Source organism: Tetrao urogallus (genome assembly GCF_951394365.1).
Source record: "Tetrao urogallus genome assembly, chromosome: 27".
NCBI classification, from domain to species: Eukaryota; Metazoa; Chordata; class Aves; order Galliformes; family Phasianidae; genus Tetrao; species Tetrao urogallus.
The window spans coordinates 4,257,884-4,278,346 of NC_136840.1; the positions used below are offsets into that span (position 1 = coordinate 4,257,884).

The 20,463-nt window shown below is 48.5% G+C and overlaps 1 protein-coding gene across 1 annotated transcript; it reads left to right on the plus strand.

Moving 5' to 3' along the window:
- Positions 1–5,155: 5,155 nt before the first annotated feature.
- Positions 5,156–18,494, plus strand: ARHGAP25 (Rho GTPase activating protein 25; the record flags this gene model as incomplete). The annotated part of the gene is made up of 11 exons (XM_079547419.1): positions 5,156–5,216; positions 8,910–9,103; positions 11,255–11,342; positions 11,714–11,833; positions 12,880–13,087; positions 14,596–14,728; positions 15,163–15,236; positions 15,758–15,879; positions 16,109–16,308; positions 16,943–17,526; positions 18,284–18,494. 11 exons carry the CDS (start codon positions 5,156–5,158, stop codon positions 18,492–18,494), a joined length of 1,995 nt encoding a protein of 664 aa, XP_079403545.1.
- Positions 18,495–20,463: the final 1,969 nt, after the last annotated feature.

Here is a 20,463-nt window from a genome sequence, read left to right on the forward strand (position 1 = left end):
CAGCATCACACAGGTGCTGCCAGCTGGATATTTCATTTTTCTTTCAGGGATCACAGCTGTTTGTTACTTGAGTTCTAGATGTTGTGCTGCTGAGCTTTACCATGGTCTGTGTTGCATTTCAGCCTGGGCTCATTTACCTGCAGGCTTCTGTCCTGCTTCGCTTAATGCATCTTGTCTTCAACAGGTTGCACTTAACAGTTGGAGGTTTTATCAAACTATTTTCCTTTATTTTGTCATACGCTTAATTATTTTAAAGAGCCTAAAAATTGTAAAACTCATTTTCTCTTTTTGTGACCAGATAGTGAAAATAACCCCGACTTATTCTAGGTCTTATACAATGTTCTCATGGAGAAGGTGACTGATTTTACTTACTCTCATAATTTGTGCACAAGAGAGAGAAACTTTTCCTTATTTTAACCCAGAGAGCAAGTGTCAGGTAAAGATAATACAGAAGTACGTTGTTTTTTTCAAATAATTGCTGTCATAAACCTTACACAGAGACACTCCCCCCATGTGGATGACTTGTACATGCTGCAAACCAGCAAGGCATCAGCAGGAAGTAAAACACCTGCAGCTTTCATGCTCGTGTCATATTCTGATTCTGCTCTTGCTTTCGATCGCCCTGAAAGAGTGGGCAGGAGAGCACAGATGTGCTCATGTAAATACATGAGTAGGACCCAGTCTCTCTCTTACTTCTGTACAACTCTGCGTTGTAAATTCTGCTTCATCTCCCTAAACAGGAGCTGTGGGGCAGAGGCTTGTGCCCATTGCACTGCAAATACAGGTGTTGATCAAGAGCGTGCGCTGTGGAGAAGGAAGGACTGTTTCCACAGCAGTGCTGGCAAAGCTGCCATCTTCTGGCAGGGTCAGGGCTCATGTTTGGGGTCAGTTCAGGATTGTGTTTCATTAACGCCAACAGCTAAGATGCTTCCCTAGGTCAGCTGTGGAGCCATCTGATCCAGCCTCAATCAGGCAGGGATTTATTTTGTGTTGACTTGGAGGATGTTGTTCCAACATCTAAAGCCCTGCATTAGAAAATCAGAGGAGAGAATCAAAATGCTTCCATCTTGCTTTGCACAGAGAATAAATTTGGGCTGCATTTTGCTATGATTTATCTGAAATTAGGGAGACCAGGTGAGGGCATTTGAACTGGGAATAGGTGTGGAAGCCACAGGGTGTTGCATAGTCTCCAAAAGCAGCTTTCCCTGTGGTCACACAAGCTGGTGCTCTCCTGGATTCTCACTGCCTGATGGCAACACCTGCCAAAATCCCTTATACTGTGTTGTTGGGGCTGAAGTCTGTCCTCAGAAGATACAGTGTTGATAGATATCACAAAAGTGTGCTGCTCTTTATAGCCATGCATTTTTCACACTGGTCTCTAGTCTCCTGCTCATCTTGCTTTAAGCCTTTCGTCCATCTTTAGTCGTAATTAGTGGGGCAAAAAGCCCAAACCTTCGTGCATGCTTTTGGTTTGAAGTAGCATTTGGGCCTTTTTGGTGGTGCAGTGCTGCGCGTGGACACTGGAGGGCAAAGCAGCTGCGCTCATGGCTGCGTGTTGCTCGGAGAGGAGCAGCGCTGCTGTGTGAGTGGCTTTCTGCTGAGCTCAGCTTTCTCCTTCCTTCCTCCCCAGCAGTGCAGAGGATGAGCGTAAAGCTACGCGGAAATGGCGCGCTCAAGTTCAGTTATAACTGAATGGGGCTGCTGCTTCATTTGGGAAATGGAGGAGGAAATGAGAGAGGTGGAGGGTGGTTAGGTGAGCTGCAGGCTGGTCTGGCTGAGTAACAGTGGTGAGCATAGCAGCTGTGGCTGGTAAAACCACTTGGTTTCTGCACCACTGGTGGGAGTGCAGGAGGTGGCTCTGGTGTAGGGGATAATGCTGTCCAGCTCCTAGGGACAGCACTGCTGTTTTGGGGCAGGATTCTGTGGGGTTGCCCCACCACTCCTGCCTGGGAATGGCTTTAGTTTGCTGACCATGTTTCAAGCTATTGCACAGTAGTTTTGCTCTCGGTGAGCTCCATAGGTGGAGCTGTTCCTCCTCTTGGGCAGCAGAGCAGCAAGGGTGAACTCCAGGCATCCACGGTGGTTATCTAGTGAAGAGCATCGGATGGTGGTGCGCTCTGCAGCATTGATGGGCTGTGTGGTCGAGCACTGGGTGAGTTCGGGTGGGAATCTGCTTCTCTGAGCCTGGCTGTAGGCTGAATGAGCTTCCAGCTCAGCTGCATTCTCAGTGTGAGCGGCAGTGAAACACTGACACCTAGTTGTGGTGTTACATCCTGTGCCCAGCTCTGTGCTATTTAGGTCTTGGTGGTGATGGGCTCGGGGGCTTGCTGATGCTGACCTGGAGGGGTCTTTATGTGGCTCACAAAGGCTGCAAATCCCACAGCATCAGCCAGCTCTTGGTGCCAGGTTGGGGACTGCCAGTGTCAGAGGTGTCTGGGTGTGTTTGATGGCAATGCGTGTCCCCATCCCTCCTCCTCTTCCTCCTCTGACCACTTGGTCCCGTAGGAGGAAAGCAGAGCCCTGTGGAACCATCCCTGCACCTCATCCAGACCTCTCTGCCTCACAGAAAGCATCGTGTGAAGGCTCCCGTGGTTCTGCCCTTTGCACCCATCCCCAGCTGCATTCTGGCTCCTGTAGTGGTTGTGTGCTCCTATTCTCCAGACCTGACCTGGGCATTCCTCCATCTGCTTCTTTCTCTGTGCATCGTTCTTTCAGTTCATGTTTTAGCTACACATGTAGAGTTGCCTTTCTTTGACAGGATGTCCGAATGTGATATATTGTATATTTTAAAGTATTTACCCTATTTATATACTGTATGTTACTGTTAAATAAATATAAGTTCCACTATCTGTAGTGGAGTTTTATTCAGCGCTGCTAAGAGAGATCCTGCTTTGCTCACAACAGACTGATCTGCTTCTCCAATAACTTTCCTATTCCGCATTTCTTGCTTTCCTTCCCAGGGCGCTGTGGGGTGGGAGCTGCCATCACATCACAGCCCCATCCCATAAAGGCTGAAGGAAGCACTGCCATGTGCTGCACATCCACTCGTTTTGCCCTGAGGCTTTGACTGGGAATGCTGGAATTTCATTTTGCATCAATTATTGCTTCATTTCAGCCATTTCTATTGACTTGTTTGGGTCAGGAGGGCAGAATCCTTCTGTGTACCCCTGCAAAACACCCTATTTTTAGCTCTGCTGTTATTTTGTCTGTTGTTTGACTTATCAACTAACCTAAACCATGCAATCAACAGCTTGCTTCCTGTCATGCTGTCTGCATATTCTGAGTCGAATTCGTCCTCCAGCAACACCAAAATACGTTCTTCTCTCTAGCAAACCTGCAAAATTGACTCTAAAGCTCCAAATCTTCTGCTGTGATACATCTTCCATGGAGGATTTGCATGGATACAAAGGAATTTGGTGAACAGCCCTGTGCAATATTCATATGGAACAACTGCACGTGTTAACAAGAGGTCTTGAAACATCCCTCGGTATTAAATCTCTGGGAAAATGGGCTGAAATCTCCCTTCTCTTGCATGTTGACAGATTTCATTGAACTGAACAGCCCAAAGTGGGCTGAATTCCCAGTGCACATCCTGGTGTTCTGTACCTACAGGGATGGAAAGCCTCAATCCAGAGCTGTCTGTGCTGTGAGCAGCATTCATGCAATGCTTCTTCCAGACCTATTTCTGATGCTCCCAACAGATCCTAAGGAGAGAAAAAAAAAAAAAAGAAAAAAAGGGAAAAAAAGAGAGAAACAAACAAAACCAAGTCCTGAGGCATTCCCAAATCCGGAGCATTTTGATACCTGGTGGGACCTGGCAGCAGGGTGGCTCTGTGTGTCTGTGGGCTGCCTGCAGGCACAGAGCGTTGGGCTGAATTGCACAGGTTTGGGTTGAAGCACTTGCTGTGCTGTTTCCTTTCCGGAGGGAGGGAGGTGCAGCGTAGCATCCTGTTCACACGGGGCTTCTGTAAAAAAAACAGATTGAAAAGCAAAAAAAAGAAGTAAAAAAATCAAAGCGCATGACTCCACGACTCCCTAATGCTCCCATTGCTTTCTACAGATAATATTAAGAGGAGGAAAAAATGATGCTCTACATTCTGGGCTCTCTGAGCTCAGCAGAAGCTGAGCTGGCTTCAGCTGTTAATTCATTTTTCAGAATTTAACCCAAATTTCCTGATCTGGCTGTAAAATCAGGCTCCATCTCCTTTCTCGAGGGTGAATTCCTCCTGGATTGAGGCCCTGATGGCAGCTGTGTGCAGCTCAGTGCACCCTGGGTGGGCCAATGGGGATGTGGCAGCACAGAACTGATGGCTGCATCCTCTTTCACCCCAGCTCCCCACACTGCTCGTTCTGCTTCTCCTTGGGGCAACTTCCCCCTCTTACAGGGCCCCATACAGGAGGAGATGGAGGTTGCAGCCCCCCGTCATCCCCTTCTGCCCCAACACCCACAGCGTTTCCCCAAGCAGCAGCTCCATTTTGCAGGCACCACTGTTGCAAACCAGGTGCAAAAACCCTAAACCACCTTTGAGCCATAGAATCACAGCATGGTTGGGTTGGAAGGGACCTTACAGCCCACCCAGCCCCACCTCCTACCGTGGGCTGATTCCCCCCACCAGCTCAGCATGCTCGGGGCTCCATTCGCAGCCTTGGGGCACCTCCAGGGAAATGACCCTCTTGTCACCTGGGGATGCAGTCAGACATTGAAGGACGCTATTCTGCAGCTGTGGTTGCTTTGCTCTGCTGCCCAGCAGTGCATTTCCCAGAACCCTGTGCTGGGCTTTGCTGCTGCGCCAAGTTCAGCCACTTCCCCAAATTCAGCCAACTGCAGCCCTGGGCTCCTGGTGCGGGTTGGGGCCACAGCACTGCGTCCCCACGCAAAGTGGAGCAAAAATTAAGGCAAAAGCAGTGCCTTGGCAAGAGGGGGAAGCAAGGCAAGAGCTTGGCGGGGCAGGAAAGGACTTTTATGGGGTTGCTTGCAGAGGAGGGAGGAGGAAGTAGGTTGGCAAAGCAGCCGGCAGCGGGCCCTCACGCTGCGTTGGGGGATCAGACCCCAGGCAAAGGGGAGCCACGGGGCCATCTGAGCTCCACTTCAGCACTTCTCCTAAGCTGCCCCCCCCCCCCCGGAGACCCAACGCCAAACCCTTTCTGATCCACAATGTCCCTCAAGCTGCCACGGAACTGGGATTTCCACCTGAAAATGGATGCTGCCAAAATAGGTACCGTGAGTGCTTCTTTCTGCCATTCTTCAGCCTTTTTGGGGTCTGCGGGGTGCTTGCATTCAAGCCCTGCAGCCATTGCAGCTGCAGCCCAAACCCAAACCCCTTCTGGGTGTTGGCATGGGGATGTGGCCCTGGTGGCTGTGTTGGAGACAGCACGTGGTTTGCAAATGATCGGCGAGAAATGCTTTGCAAGAATCTCTTTGCAAGAATTGCTTTGCAAAGCTGCATTGCTGTGTAGTGGGAACGCAGCTGGGGTGGCCCTATGGGGTTGGGGACAGAGGGACTGGCAGCATGGAGCTGCTGCCCACTGGAAATACAGGTTTTGAGCCATTTGCTCCTTTTGCTCAAAGCCCATTTGCTCGTTTTGCTGAGCAAGTCTCGCAGGAGGTGGAGCGGTGCAGGTGGAGGAAGCATCCTCGCTCTTTCTCAGGTTTCTTCTCCCACCTGACGTCACCAATTTCCTCTCACCAGAGGTGAAAAGCCTTGTGTGGCTTTGCTGAATGCTTTCCTGACTGCTCCCAGGCTTTGCACAGCTCCCATCCACTGTGGGATCCATTGCAGCATGAAAACCACTTTGAAATATCCTGAGTATATTTCCTCAGGAGGAAGAGCCCCCCATGTTGGGCTGTATGGCCAAAATATCACAGCATTTGGGTCAAACAGCCAAGGAGAAGAGTTTAGAGGTGAAGAAGGAGTTCATGAGTGTGTGCAGGCAGCAAAGCAAAGGTTCTTAATGGTGCCAAAACATGGCCAAGGTGCACTTTGGTAGCTTCATTAACCAAGCAGTCTCTGCAGTTCTGAGTTCATCCTAGATTGCACATCAGCTTGCAAGCTCATCTTGGCTCTGTTTTCTTGCAAAGGCTGTTGGGACTTTTATCTGAAGCCTCTTTGGCTGAGGCTGCCAAGCATTGCTCTGCACATGGCCCTGTTCACCTAAAGCTGCACTGCAACACGAGGTGTGTGTGCAGGACCTTGAGAGCTCAGCTCCTTGCAGTGACTCTCATCGTGCTTTGGGGTGCCTGCTCCTCTGTCTGCAGGGATGTGACTCACAGGTGGAAAATCATCTCAAATGAATCACCATTGCCTTTGCTGGATCCTCCTGGCTCTGTGCACTTCCCTCTGAATGTCACCAGTGGTGACCACAGCTTTGAGAGCCCTGGGACGGAGTGCTGAGTGCTGAGTGCTGTGTGCTTCCCCATGCTGAGATGAACACACACAATTTATTTCCATGAAAGAGAAAGCTTTGTTTGCAATTCTCATTGTAAAACCTACTGTAGAATGTTTGCTTCTGCTGGGTTTCATTGCACGTCCCCAACATTCCCTCCAATGGGAATGCTTGCACGAGATGAGGATTTGGAGCAGGGACCAATGGTGATGCAGCACCGCAGTGGCACCTGCTGCAATGCCCCCTGCAAATGGCACTTTGGCAGAGCTCCTCTCTGCAGTGCCCAGGGCTGGAGGAGGAGAGAGGCTGTTCTGGAGGAAACATTCAGCTTCGGAGGCGGTTACTGCAGGAAATGCTTTGGGGAGCACAGTGTTTGCTCTCAGAAAACTCTTTCCTACCAGGGATGAAGGGCTGCAAACGCTGAGCCACCTTGGGAATAACTTTACCTCAACCCCACGTGAGATCTTCAGTGCTGACCACAGGAGGTAGAAATATGGAAAAGTGGTCAGTGAGGGACCCACAGCCCCGGTATCTCTGGTTTTGTTTAAACAGAAGACTTTCTACTGGGCAAAAAATAGCAACACTGCTTGCAAAGCCAAGCTCTCCGCAGCAGCTCCCATTGCACACCTCTGTGTGAACCCTGCGGCCAAAGACTGCTCATGCAGTGGGTACAAACAAGCCTGCAAAGCTCTCTTTTGTACTTAAGTCAGCCCAGAGCACAGGCAGAGCGAAAATACACCTGCATGCATCATGCTCACGTATGTGAGGGATCATGGCTGGGCCACACATGGTTGCATGTCTTGTTTAGGAAGAGCTGATGAGAAAGCAAAGGGAACACAGTGTACTGCACTGTTCTGTCTGCATCAGGGAAGAAGGATGAAAATAGGAACAAATTGTATTTCCAGCAAGATCTGAGCAATTTTAGCTCAGCAATTTAAGCAGTGTAGCAACAGCAGCGAGGTCACTGCCTTGACATAGAGCAGAGCACTGATGCTGTGGTGATGGGCCGAGAGATTGAAATCATCAAAAAAGGGTAATCAAAAGTTCCCTTCTTCATAAAAGAGATGATTTTTCCTTGCAAGCTACATGTCAATGCAGTACCTGAGCTGGGGAAGATCAATAGAGCTGGCAGATGGAGACAGCTCAGTTGGGATAACAGCATCACCCTGAACACCACTGTCTCCCAAATTCCTATCAGCTCAGCTGTGAGCATGGACCCAAAACTCATTGCCCAGGAGAGGGTGGCAAATCCCTTTCAAAGGTCCCTGCTCACAGTGTCCCACGTCAGCACCCAATGAGATACGAGTGGCACCTTCACCAAGCATTGGATGCTGATGTTTGGATTCACCATGCTTCTTTGGAAATGGATTTGCAATACTGTGGTGAGCTTGGAGTGCCCCATCCATGCTGAGCTCTGGAGGATGACGGCAGAACTCAGTGGAGCTTCTTGCTCCAGGGGATTTTGGAAGGGGAAGTAGGGCACAATCCTGATCTGCATCATCCCTGATGGATTTGCTAACCACACAGTGATAAATGCAAAATATTTTGCACCTTCATGCTCCTCATGGGTGCCTATGTAGGTGCAATCCCAAATACCACCAGGCTGCAACGGCTAAGTGTTAATTTTCCATTTTTTAAAGCTTATCTTTTGCACAAGGCCAAGGAATCCCCCAACACTGGCAGCTCTTGCTTTTGCAGCTCTGCTGACCAACTCAAGGCGGAAAGCATACACTTGGGTTCAGAGCACTGGGTCAGCCACAGCTTCCCTTTATCACCATCACCATTATCTTTAGCAGGGGAGATGCCAGAAGTCACCATGTGCAGAGCAGAGAAATTGAATTCCCCTGCAGTCACACACTTGGTTCTATCCCAAATGCTCCCCCCACATGGCTGAGTGGGCACTGGGGTCCTACAGTGCAGAGTAAAACCCTGCCAGAAACGATTCTTCCTGAGGCATTTGCTAGCAAAAATAAGAAGCTTTTATAGAGGGGCCATGTGCTGATCCATGGCACAAGATGCATGGGAAACATCCATGCAATAGGAGATGGGGGCACCGCAGTAGGAGATGGGACAGCAGCAAATCCCCGCTTCCTCCCTTGGAAATTTCCAGTCTCACTGCAGGAGATCATCCCCTTTAGCAACATCACACAAAAGGCAAAACTTCATTTTCCAGGCAGTTTTGTTGCTGGTTTGTATTTTTTTGGGCCAGGCTGGATCACTCTGATCTCACAGCTGCAGCCTGTTTGGGGTGGGGATAAGAAAACACACACTCCCATTAGGGAGAAAGAAAAAAAAGAGAGAAAAAAAGAAAAAGCTTATGATTTTCTTCTCGCTTGCAAGACAATGACTCCCACGCAGGAAAAAGGAAGCACGGGCTGATAGATACTGCAGCCACTTCCTTTACAATTAGCCAGCCAGTTTGCTGGGTGCAAGCAGAGGGGCTGAGAGCTCCCACTGCTTGAATTGGGCTGGTGCCTCCATCCCCTCCATCCCCTCATCCCCCAATCCTGTCCCCATCCCCACAGCCCGCTCCAGGAGTGTGATGAGCGGTGAGGCCGTGGCCCCCCAGCCTGGCCCCCCCAGCGCCATGGAGCGGCCACTGAAGCTGGGTTGGCTGAAGAAGCAGCGCTCCATCGTCAAGAACTGGCAGCAGCGCTACTTCGTGCTGCGGGGCCAACAGCTCTACTACTACAAGGATGAGGATGACACCAAGCCGCAGGTAGGCTGGGAACTTGCTTTGCTCTATGGGGATGGGGCTGGAGTTTGGTTTTAAAGAGGGTTTGTTGCCTTGGGGTGGTAACAATGATGGGATATCCTCATAAGGATCTTCGTCCATGTGCTGAAATTTGTATGGTGCCCACAGGCATTGCCTGTCCTCCAGGACAACAGACATAGGCCAGGGAGACGTGGCAGTGCTGTGTTTGGGATGAGCACATAGGGCACGTGAGATTGGACCCATCTCATGGGATGCTTGTAGGAGAAAGCAAGCAATCTTTTGGTCTTGAGACAGCCCTGACAGACCTCGTGGCTGGGGTGGGAGATGGAGTGAGGGGCTCCTCTGAGGAGAGAGACAAGGAAAGGAAATCTTTCTCCAGCCCTTTAGTTCGCATCCTATCCTGGCGGGGGGTTGGGCCATGTGGATGGGGTTTGTTCCTTGGCCCTCTTCCACCCTGCACAGCTGCAGGAAACCTGTCCACTGCCTGCTCCTTTCAGAGCTAGAAAGTTGCTGTGTTTGGATGGTTTTTGGATCTCCAAGAGATCACAGCATGCACATCACCCTGTGCACAATGCCTGTGATCCCTACTGCGGCATGATTTAGGTGTCTGTACCCAATGTCCCCAGCCTTGCCAGCCACACCAGTGTTTCGGTCTCTTTTGGGGCTGCAATGAACCCTCTGTGGCACCCACCCAAACCATTGCTCAGGGGATGTGTTGGAATACAATTGCTGGGAGGAAATCAGCTTGTTTTCCCGATGTTTGTGGATAATTTCAACTGTGTTCTCCACACTGTGAGAATTTTCACCACCATCTTTTGCTTGTTCTGGGGGAAAGAGCCTCCTTTTTGCCAGAAAAGATGTTCAGTGTGCAAACTGGTGCCAGCAGCAAAAACAATTCCAAGCTAACACAATTCCGAAGAGGAAAATGATCAGCAGAGCCTGGGGTGAAACAAGGGGCAGAGGTGACGGGACAGATACCCTGTTTATGGCTTTTTCCCCTCTCAGAGATGTTTGGGAGGAGCTGTTTCCCCAGCTCTAAATAGAAATGTAGAAACTGAAAGTGCTGTATCAAAGCTGATTGCTGCTTTCAGCAGCCCTCCCCATCAGCACACCTCGCTCCAAACTGTTCCCACCAATATTCAGCTTAATGCCACCACGTTTGGGGCTCTTGGAGAGCTGATGGTTGAATCCTCGCTGCCCGTAGGAACCCACCAGCTTTCAGAAGCCTGAAACTAGGGAGAAACATCACTATTTCTGTCCCTGTAGGCTGCCAATGCTGACTCATACACCCACTCCATCCCACGCGCCTTGTCTGCTCCCCACCCATCCCCTCCCACAGTGACCGAGCTGTTGGCTCTGTTCATTTGTGAAAGGAAGAACCAAAGGAAACAGCTGCTTTCTGCTTTGCTTTTCTTTCTTTTCCTTTCTTTTTCTCAATTTTCTTCTTTTTTCTCTGCCCCTCTCCTGTAAACTTTTTCTGTTTTGTTTTTAAGTGGCACTGAGTTACATGAAGAAATTTCCTGTTCCAGTGCAGCAAAAAGAGGCTCTCTATGCACTGTCACGTCCCTTCTCCTTTGCGCTTTCTTCCTCTATCCCCAGCAGGGGTTAAAAGAACATGAGAAAGGAGGAAAACATGAGAGGGGAGGAAAAAACAAAAGAGGAAATCAAACAGTGTTCTCATTCTGAAAATAACTTCATCAGAAAAACTGGCATTTAAGGAGTTACTGCTTGAAGTCATTTTTAGGAGATACACACATATGTATATATATATATACATTTATATAGATATATATATATGCATCCTTTATGAAGTTATTTTGAGGATATATATATGTATATATAAAGGAGTTGCCATCCCAGGAGATGTTCAGGAAAAGAGTAGATGTGGCACTTGGGGACGTGGTTTAGTGGGCATGGTGGGGGTTTGTTGGGGTTGGACTGGATGATCTTGTGTTTTCTCCCAACCTTAATGATTATATATATAAAGATATATATACACACATTTATTTTTAATGAGAAAAACTGCAATGAAAAACTCAATTTCTGCAATCTGTCTCAAACAAGGGAGTCTGATGCCCAGGACTGACACTACCTCGTGTCACCTCTCAGAGGTGGGACGTGGGGATTGGCAGCTCCTGCTCTGCTTGGTCCTAGGGCTGCCTGTCTCTCCAGGGAAGCACCATCAAGGAGGTGGCTGGCAACCCAGAGGAAGGAGGGAAATTTATCTTTGAAATTATCCCAGGTGAGAATGCTTCCTTCTGTTTCATTGCATGCTTGTTGGGATGGACTGATGGCCCCAAACCATTTGGGCAGGTCATTGTGCCTGCCCTTTTCCTCCCATTTCTTTTCAACACCTCCCCCAGCACTGCATAAAAAAACAATGCCTTCCTTTCAACATCCATGTGCTGGAACATCCCATGTTGTCACATTAAGCACTTTCTGTTCCCTTCTTAAAGCTTCGGCGAGGCTGAAACATTAGAGAGCTGCTTCCTTTCTCAGCCAAGCAGATGTTATTAGGGAAACTGGGAGCCAAAAATATTCAGCAAAGACAAGAAGAATTTGCCATTCCTACCCCAACCTTCACTATACATGGTCTATAAATGCTTTTTGCAGGGGTCTCTGGAGACCAGAGCCGGGCTGGGCAGGATACCTGTGTGCTCATGGCCAGCTCCCAGTCCGACATGGAGGAATGGGTTAAATCCATCCGACGGGTGCTGGGTTCAACCTCAGGAGGTAACAGGCAGTGGGATCAGCCCTTGGAGGGGTGGTTTCATAGCATCTCACACTCCATGCTGCTGCTGAGCAAGGGTTTCAAAGCTGGGCTCCTAATTCCAAGAAAATGGGACATGCAGTGCTTTAGAGACCTTCCTTGAGGCTGGACCTCATGGTATTGGTCTGCTGCAGAGTTAAGCAAATGGCCATCAGATTTCCCTGCTGCTTTCAACCTCTTTTGGGAGCCTCTTCATTGCCCCGTTGACTCCAGAAATTGTCATTCTTGAGAACAACTCCAGTTCCTTCCTACTGAAGGATCCTATTCCTAGCTCCCCTTCCCACTCAATCCATTCTATGGTTCAGTGACATTCAATGAATCATTGATAAGGCACTGAAAAAAAGTCTCACCTTCTCCCTGCCACTTTTCCTTCTTTGCTTTTCCCTTTGCCTTTCTCTGCCTGGTCCTCCTTCCTCCATTCTCTCTGCAGACTCTGCCTTGGGCACACCATCACCTGCCCCATGTGATAGATCCCCACTCGTGGTCAGGGAGGGATCAGACAAAACCCATCAGAAGAACACACCTTGAAATTGCCACCGTGGGCAATGCCCACAAAAGAAGCAGCAAAGCTCACTCCAGCCACTCTTCAGTGCACTGAGAGGGAAAGGGGAGGTTCAGGTTGGGTGTTAGGAACAATTTCTTCTCTAAAAGAGTGGTAGGGCACTGGCACAGGCTACCCAGGGAGGTGGTCAGGAGCTATGGAGATGTGGCACGTGGGTACATGGTCAATAATGGGGATGGGTTGGGGTTGGACTTGGAGACCCTGGTGGTCTTTGCAACCTTAATGATTCCATAATTATACAATTTAATCATTTTGGGAATATAATTGTTTGGAGGATGTCCCATTTTGCTATTATTTCTCTGGGAGCAGTTCCGTTCGCACCTCAGCTTGCACAGCTTTTGGGAGCTCTCACTTTTAGGAAGAAGTGCTGCTGTCCCCTTTGCACATAGCGCTGAGCACCTCAAGCAAAGCTGTTGGGCTCCTCTAACCCCAGTGTCTTCTTCCTAGCGGTGTTTGGCCAACGCTTGGCAGAGACCATGGCCTATGAGCAGAAGTTTGGGCAGCACCAGGTGCCCATCCTGGTGCAGAAATGTGCCGAGTTCATCCGGGAGCACGGGGTGAATGAAGAGGGCATCTTCCGCCTCCCCGGCCAGGACAACCTGGTGAAGCAGCTCAGGGATGCCTTTGATGCTGGGGAAAGGCCATCATTTGACAGGTAATGTTGATTCCCTATTTTCCGCTCAGCTTGCACACCAAAATCTGGGGAAAAGTGGCCTCTCCCCCCTGCAGGAACTCAGCAGCGCACTGATGGAGACTTGGGGCCAGCAGAAGGGTTCAGCACACAGAGGTGCTTAGCAGAAACCCTTCAAAAGGGTTATTATGAGAGATGGATCTGTGGGAGGAGTTTAGGGACACCAGAGATCCACACAATGAGTGTTGTTCCAGACAGCAAAGAAGGCAAAGGGAAGAGCCTACAAAGCACATCAGCTAAGGACAGAGGTTTGGGGAAAGAAGAGCAAGAAGAGAAGTGCAAATATGTTCAGAGAATACCCTAAAACTCACAGAAGTAATTTCTTACCCTGACAGCCCATTGGCTGCTTTTCCCACAGAGAAATAAGAGAGGGATTTTGGCTGCTCAAAAGCTGCCTCCTCCCATATCCCTTCCTCTGCCGGGCTGAGAAGGAAAAGCAAATCCCCTAAAGCCAAGAGAGCCCCCTGGTGCTGCCTATAACCCCCAGGGAGTCTCTGGGGAGAGGTGTTTGCTGCTTTCGAAGCATAACAATCCCAGCCCTTCATTTTGCAGCTGAATATTTCTTGCCTTCTGTGTCCCCAACACACTGTGTCCTGTTACAACCTGTAGGGGGGTCATAGGAAGGTGAAGCTTTTATTTTTTTGCATAATGGTGTTTTGCAGCAAGGGAAGTTGGCACTGCTCCTCGTACCCTGCCATGTTAACCCTACAGGGCTCAGATGAGCATCACTGCAGCACCTCCTGTGCACTTCACATAAAATATATCTTCAGCAAGGCCAGTAAAGGGGTTTCCAGAAAGGTGAATACTGCAAGGTGCTGAGTTTGCAGCCGGTTTGGGTTTGCACTGGCACACACAAAGCACAGCATGACTCGTGGGGGAGCCTTGGAAAACTGTTGGTAAAGCCCGGGCATCCAGGATATCTGTTGGTAGGCCCTACAAAAATATGGCTCTGAAAAAATTCCTCTGTGATTCTGTGGGTTCGTTTAAAAACCCCAACCAATCCTAAAAATAAATGACCTGGGAGATTTTTGCTAGAGGTTTATAAGAGTTTAAGCAACTTCAAGGTAGGTCAAATGAGAGACTTACTGTCTTGACAGTATCCTTTTGACATAATGTAAACTACATGGTATGCAAAGCTGCAAACATCTGGCCCGGCAGAACATCTTCAGTAATTGCTGTTAATCCCAGGCAATGCAGAGTGGGGAGCTCCTGCCAAACGTGTGAATGCCTGCAGACTGGGTTTGCATGCAAAATTCAGCACAGGCTGGGGACGTGCAGCAGGGAAAATCTTCACCAAGCAGATTATTCGGCCAAGGGGGGCCATTCCCTGACTTGGGGTGCCCTGTGAGCTGCTACTGGCTTTTTGTTGTTCCCTGTTTATAGTTCTGCAGCTCATGCATCTATACACAAAGCATGGAGCAGGGCAGGGATTGCTCGCCGGCTGGGTTTGGGTCTCACCTGTGGCTTTGCAGGGACACGGATGTGCACACTGTGGCCTCTCTGTTCAAGCTGTACCTACGGGAGCTTCCTGAGCCAGTTGTGCCGTGGATACAGTATGAAGATTTCCTGCTCTGTGGCCAGATGCTGGACGTGGACCAGAAAAAGGTACAGAAGTGCATTCGTTTCTCTCCTTCTGGACTTAAAATCAAAGCTTAGGTTTCCATAGCAGATCTAAGGCATGACAGCAGCTTCTGCAGCTGCTGTCCTGTGGTGGAAGGCTCCAGGTAGCAGCAAGGATGGGAGCAGGGGTGTGGGTGGGAGTCAGATGAGTGAGATGCAATGAGAGCTGCCCTGTCCTAATGCTGTGTTTGGGTGGAAAAGCAAGAAGGTACTCATGGGCACTGCTCCTATGCGCATGAAAATAAGACAGAGAGCATCTCCAGTCTGTGCTGGGTCTCCCTAAGAAATGGCATGGCCACAGTTGCAAGCAAATGCCAGGAGGTGACACCACACAGGGATGGCTGGAGCAACACAGAGCCTCTCTTCAACCCATGTACACCCGTGCATCTTCACAAAGCTGTTCCTTAACTTGCATTTAGGGGCATCAGGACCTCCTGAAGCAGCTGTCTCTTCTTCCCAGAGACAACTACAACCTTCTCAGCTACATCTGCAGGTCAGTCCTTTGCATCAGATACAAACAGCTCCATTTAGATGGTGAGGAGGAATATCACCCTAAAGACTGAGGCTGACTCCCCATCAGCCACTAGATCCTGACTTTTAAGAGTTTCCACCATTGGGCTGGACATCTCAAAGATATCTGAATGTGAATGCATACGAACTCACTTATGAACTCCTGAGAATATAAACCAGCATAGCTTTTTTTAGCACAAAGCTTTGCATAATGAAGCAGCCAGCTTTCACCCTGAGTGATGTGTGATTTTTCTCTGGTTGTTAAATATTGGATGGATTTTCCCCCTTTTTTCTGTTTTTTGGGGGGTGTGTTGGCCATCACATGGTGGTTTTCTTACTGCCACCAACAAGACCCAGCTCCAGCATACATTTGTAAGGCACTTACATTCTTCTACGCTTGGGAATTAGAGGATGAGAACAGAGTAATTGGATATCTAAGGTATCTAAGACTTCTGTACAGTCTTCTTTCTCTGATTGGAAATGCTTGCCCTTGGGTCCTGACAGGTTTCTATATGAAGTACAGCTGAACTCCGGCGTCAACAAGATGAGTGTGGATAACCTGGCAACAGTGATTGGAGTGAACCTCATCAGACCCAAGATAGAGGATCCTGCAACTATTATGAGAGGTGAAAGTGACTCCTGGAATAACTGATGTCTATTTGGTATACTGAAGTACAAATTTGCACCCACAAACTTGAAAATTAAAAACCTGAAATTAAATATTTTCTAACCTAAGGAATTGTGTATTCCCTCCAAGGATTTCATGCAATTCAGGAATTTGGTGAATTTTGCTTAGAGAGGTGTGAAATACTTAGAAAAACAAGTGAAACTCAGAGAGTCTCTGATTTCTTCCAGGCACGCTGCCAATCCAGAAAGTGATGACCGTGATGATCAGCAACCATGCAGACCTCTTTCCCCCATCCAAGGACGTGCCGCCCTCCCCAACAACCCAACAGAATGACAAGAAAGCCCCCATCCTGCGCAGCTCCGTGGGCTGGGACTCTGCAGAGGACTCCACATTGCCCAGGGCAGAGAGCTCAGTCCAAAGGCAAATGGCAAGGGTAGGTCCTTGGGGAATAAAACAGGAGCCCAATAAATGGCTGGTTAATGACTGTGGGATCAAATGGGTCAGCAAGCCATATGAGGGCTTGCTATTTATAGGATAAAGAACCGTAACTGTCATCCCTGGAAACAGATCTGGAAAACAAGCTCTTTCCTCTGGAAAACTTACTGTTCTTGGAAAAATGGTTCTTTTAGCTAAAGTTTTTTTAGTTAAAAGGCAGAAGAGATGAAGCTTTTTCCATTTGTGTTGGTGATGTGAAAACATTGAGGGGTAAAGTCTTTTGTCAGAAGGAAATAACCTCAGCAGAGAACTCTTCTTAATGGAAAACGCAATGTAATCCAAAATGGAGTCACAGAGTGCCTTGGGTTGGGAGAGACCTCAAAGCCCACCCAGTTTCAACCCCTGCCAGTTTCAACTGGTTGCCCCCAAGCAGATCAGGTTGCCCATCCACAGCTTCTCTGGGAGCAGTGCCAGGGCCTTACCAGCTGATAAATACCAATTCTTATGGACAAGCTGTGGCCATTCCTGCTGTGTGAGTCAACGTGCCCTTTGTCAATATTGAGGTCTCTGCAGTCACTGCCCACAAACAAAATGAGAGATCCTAATGCTTCCACTCTGTTTTGCAGAAAGACAACCCAAGTGCCAGCTGTGCTCCTGGGCTGGCTGTGAGCTCACGTGCACCCAGCGAAGATACTGGCGTGCAACCATCCAAAGATACACTGGGAATGTGGAAAATGCAAGCAAGGAAAAGGACTCAGACTTTACCTAACAGAAAATCCTTCCTGACTGCTGCATCTCCAGGGGAGAAAGGCAGCAATGACAGGAACAACGTATTTAACAATGACTTTTGGAAAGGCTCCACACAGAGCAACCCACGTTCTGTGCTCACTGAAGGACATAAGAGAACGTTATCTCATGATCTTTTCAAGCTGCTTGACCTTCACCGGGCTTCAACTTGTGACAACGTGCCCACCTCCCATGTGGAAAGCAGCAGCTCCAGCCCCAGTCCTGCCAGCAGCTGCTCTGATAAGGAATTCCAGCCCTGCCTCAGCCCCTGCCATCAGCCCCAGGAGCCAACCAGCCCTGCCAGCAGCCCTTCCGAGGTGTTCCAGCCTGCTCCAGAGAGCAAGGAGTCCCTGCAAAACATGGTCCTGAAGCTGCAGAGAGAAATGGATGCGCAAAAAGAGACTTACGAGGAGCAGATTAAAAGGTAACGTGCTGCCATGCGCTGCTCCAAGGGTTGGTAACATCTTTATTGCAGCAGCAGAACTGCATAGGATTATTTACCAGCAATACCCTACAGCATATAACTGCAATGACTAAGGAAAAAATACAGCATTATAGCACATTATCTCAAATTCAATTCTGTGTGCTGTGCTCTCATGACTTAGTAGTGTGTTGCTGCACTGTTGACATTCTGTAGTTCTTATTACATCATTGTATGCTACTATAATATTTTTGCAATAATTACATAGTCGTATTTATCATTATTATACTATTATATAATAATTGAACTGTTTGAGTTGGAAGGGACCCTAAAAGGTCATCTCCTCCAAACCCCTGCAATGAACAGGGACACCCACAGCTCGATCAGTTGCTCAGAGCATGTCCAGCCTGACTTTGGGTGTCTCCATGGATCAGCGTGCACCACATCTCTGGCAACCTGTGCTAGTGCCTCATTGCCCTTATTGCACTATCCAGAATTCAATAGCAGTATTATTACTGCATCCAATGGTTGTAGCCATCACTGTAACTACAGCTTCACATACTGTTATCATATCATTATATACCACAGATGTTGATTTCTTGCACTGTGATGCATGCAGTGATGATCAGGGGATCAGGACAGCACCTCCTCTAGCTTGCTTTACTGCTTAACAGCAGAGAGGTCAGAGTTCTGGAGAGTCAAACTCTCACTTCTCATCTCTCTTCTGCTCCAAACCTTTGTGTTCTGTTTCTGTCTGCAGCCTCGAGAAGGAAAACTACGACGTTTGGGCCAAAGTGGTGAGGCTGAACCAGGACATTGAAAGGGAGAAGAAGAAGTCTGAGGAGCTGGAGCTGAAGCTGAAGGACATGGAGCGCTTGCAGGAGGACTTGGAGAAGAAAAACAAGATGCTTGAGGAGGAGATAAAAACCATTGCTAAATCCAGGAGCAAAAGTGATGCCAAAACCAACTAGGAGATGACATCCAGCTGTGCACAAACATAAAATGCAGCTGCACGAATCCAAAGGAATTGCCAAGCAGGACCTGAGTCAGGGACTTGTGTGTCCAGTGCCCTGCGACTGGCTGTGGGCTTGTGTGGAGGAAGGAGCCTGGAATTTAGAGGCTGGTTTATGCTCTGAAACAGGAAATTTCCAAAATACTGTTTAGCTTTTTCTTGTGTGTTTTTTCAAGTCCTCTTTCAGCTGCTCAAGTTACCTGTAGAACAGGCCGATACCTCGTGCTGCTCAATCAGAACATCTTGCACACAAAAAACCCAAAGCAACGAGAGTCCTTCCTGCCAGCTAGCTGGCTCTGTATTGGAGACACCAGCAGTGCTTCTGAGTGGAACAGAACATCCCTAAATCCTGGAGCTGGGAAGATGGAAAACCCCCAAAGTCTTGGGTGGCACAGCCCATCTCACAGCATGCCTGGAAGCTGGGCTGCAAATGCTGTCAGCAACACAACCGAGACATTTGCATCAACATATGCACTTGGTTATTGCTCTTATAGAGCAAGAGAAGCCCAGACAGCTTGTTGTGTCCATCAAGAAACCTCGTGCCCCATCCCTTGTTGTGCTGTGCAAGACTCATTGATAACAAGGCTCCAGCTGTGAAATCACAAAAAACACAACTTCTTCAGTTAAACTGCTCTTCACACATTTAAACTTGCTGATTCTTACAGCCATATGTATATAAACCCAGCATGGTCGCTGTTGAGGCTTTGGAGTTTCACACACCCATACATGGAGCTCTCTATCTTTCATTATTTCATCAGGATTCTCTTGGCCCCTTGGTGGAAACCTGGGTTTGCAACCCAGTGATGATGCTGGGTCTCTGCCCATCACTTGCTGCAATTGGCATGAGGACTAATCAACATGGCTAATTGTAAACGTGTTGCTTTGGCTGCTTGCTTTCGCACTGCCTGCCAATGAGTCTCCACGTTGCTGCTGAAGCTTTTGGCGTAGGAAAAATAGAACAAGACCCTGAAACCTCATTGATATTCAGAAGGGTGACCCACAACACACAGCCTTGGCCCAGCCAGGGTACAGAAAGGGGATCAGCAGGAGTTATCAACAAAGACTTGTAGGACTAAATGCACTCTTTTGTGCCAACCACAATGGAGTTAATGCAAATGGATTGCTGTTTCTGAGAACTTGAAGTGAAAGTTCAGCTCCAGACAGGCTGCAGAACTGCTTGGCAGAGATCTGCAAAGAAAAGAGGACTGAAGAGAGAAAGAGATGCAAAAGAGACTGTGAAAAGAGAAAGATGGGAGTGGGAAAGTGTTTGTAGAGAATAAAAGCCATTATTGGGTACGTAGCACTTGCTGTGGGGGAGTTCTGTAGCCCGGAAGCTGACAACTCCTCAAGCCTGAGGCTCAAGCTCAGACATAGTGCATGTATTGAATCTGTCCTTGCTCAGCCATGGTTGGAAAATCCAGGTGAAGGAAATGTGTGTAAGAGTCGAGCTGCTTTTAGGAGCCTGACCCATAAACAGAACATTCCCATGAACTCAGACCTCGGAACTCAGACTGGTGGAGTGGGTTGATGGTTGGACCAGGTGATCTTAGATGTCTTTTCCAACATTCCTGGTTCTGTGATCTAGTCGTGAGGCCTGGGAATCATTTGGGGAGATGTTTCTCCATCAGGTCCAGGAGAAACATTGTGAGCATTGGGCTGGAAATGCCACACGCTCTTTTCTGTGCAGATCAAAAGTGTGAAGAGGCAAATAATTCCTCCACGGCCCACAGCAAAGCATGATGACGTGGGAAGGCTTGGCTGCAGCTCAGAATGCTGTGATTAGGACAAGTGCACGTTAATTTAGTATAAACTGTGCATTCCCCCATTTCCGTTGCAGATAGGCAAAATAACCTCTATCAAACCACAGCTGTTTCTGAGGAGCAGAGTAACTTCTTTGAAGATATTCTGCCCATTAAAATGTGGAGTGT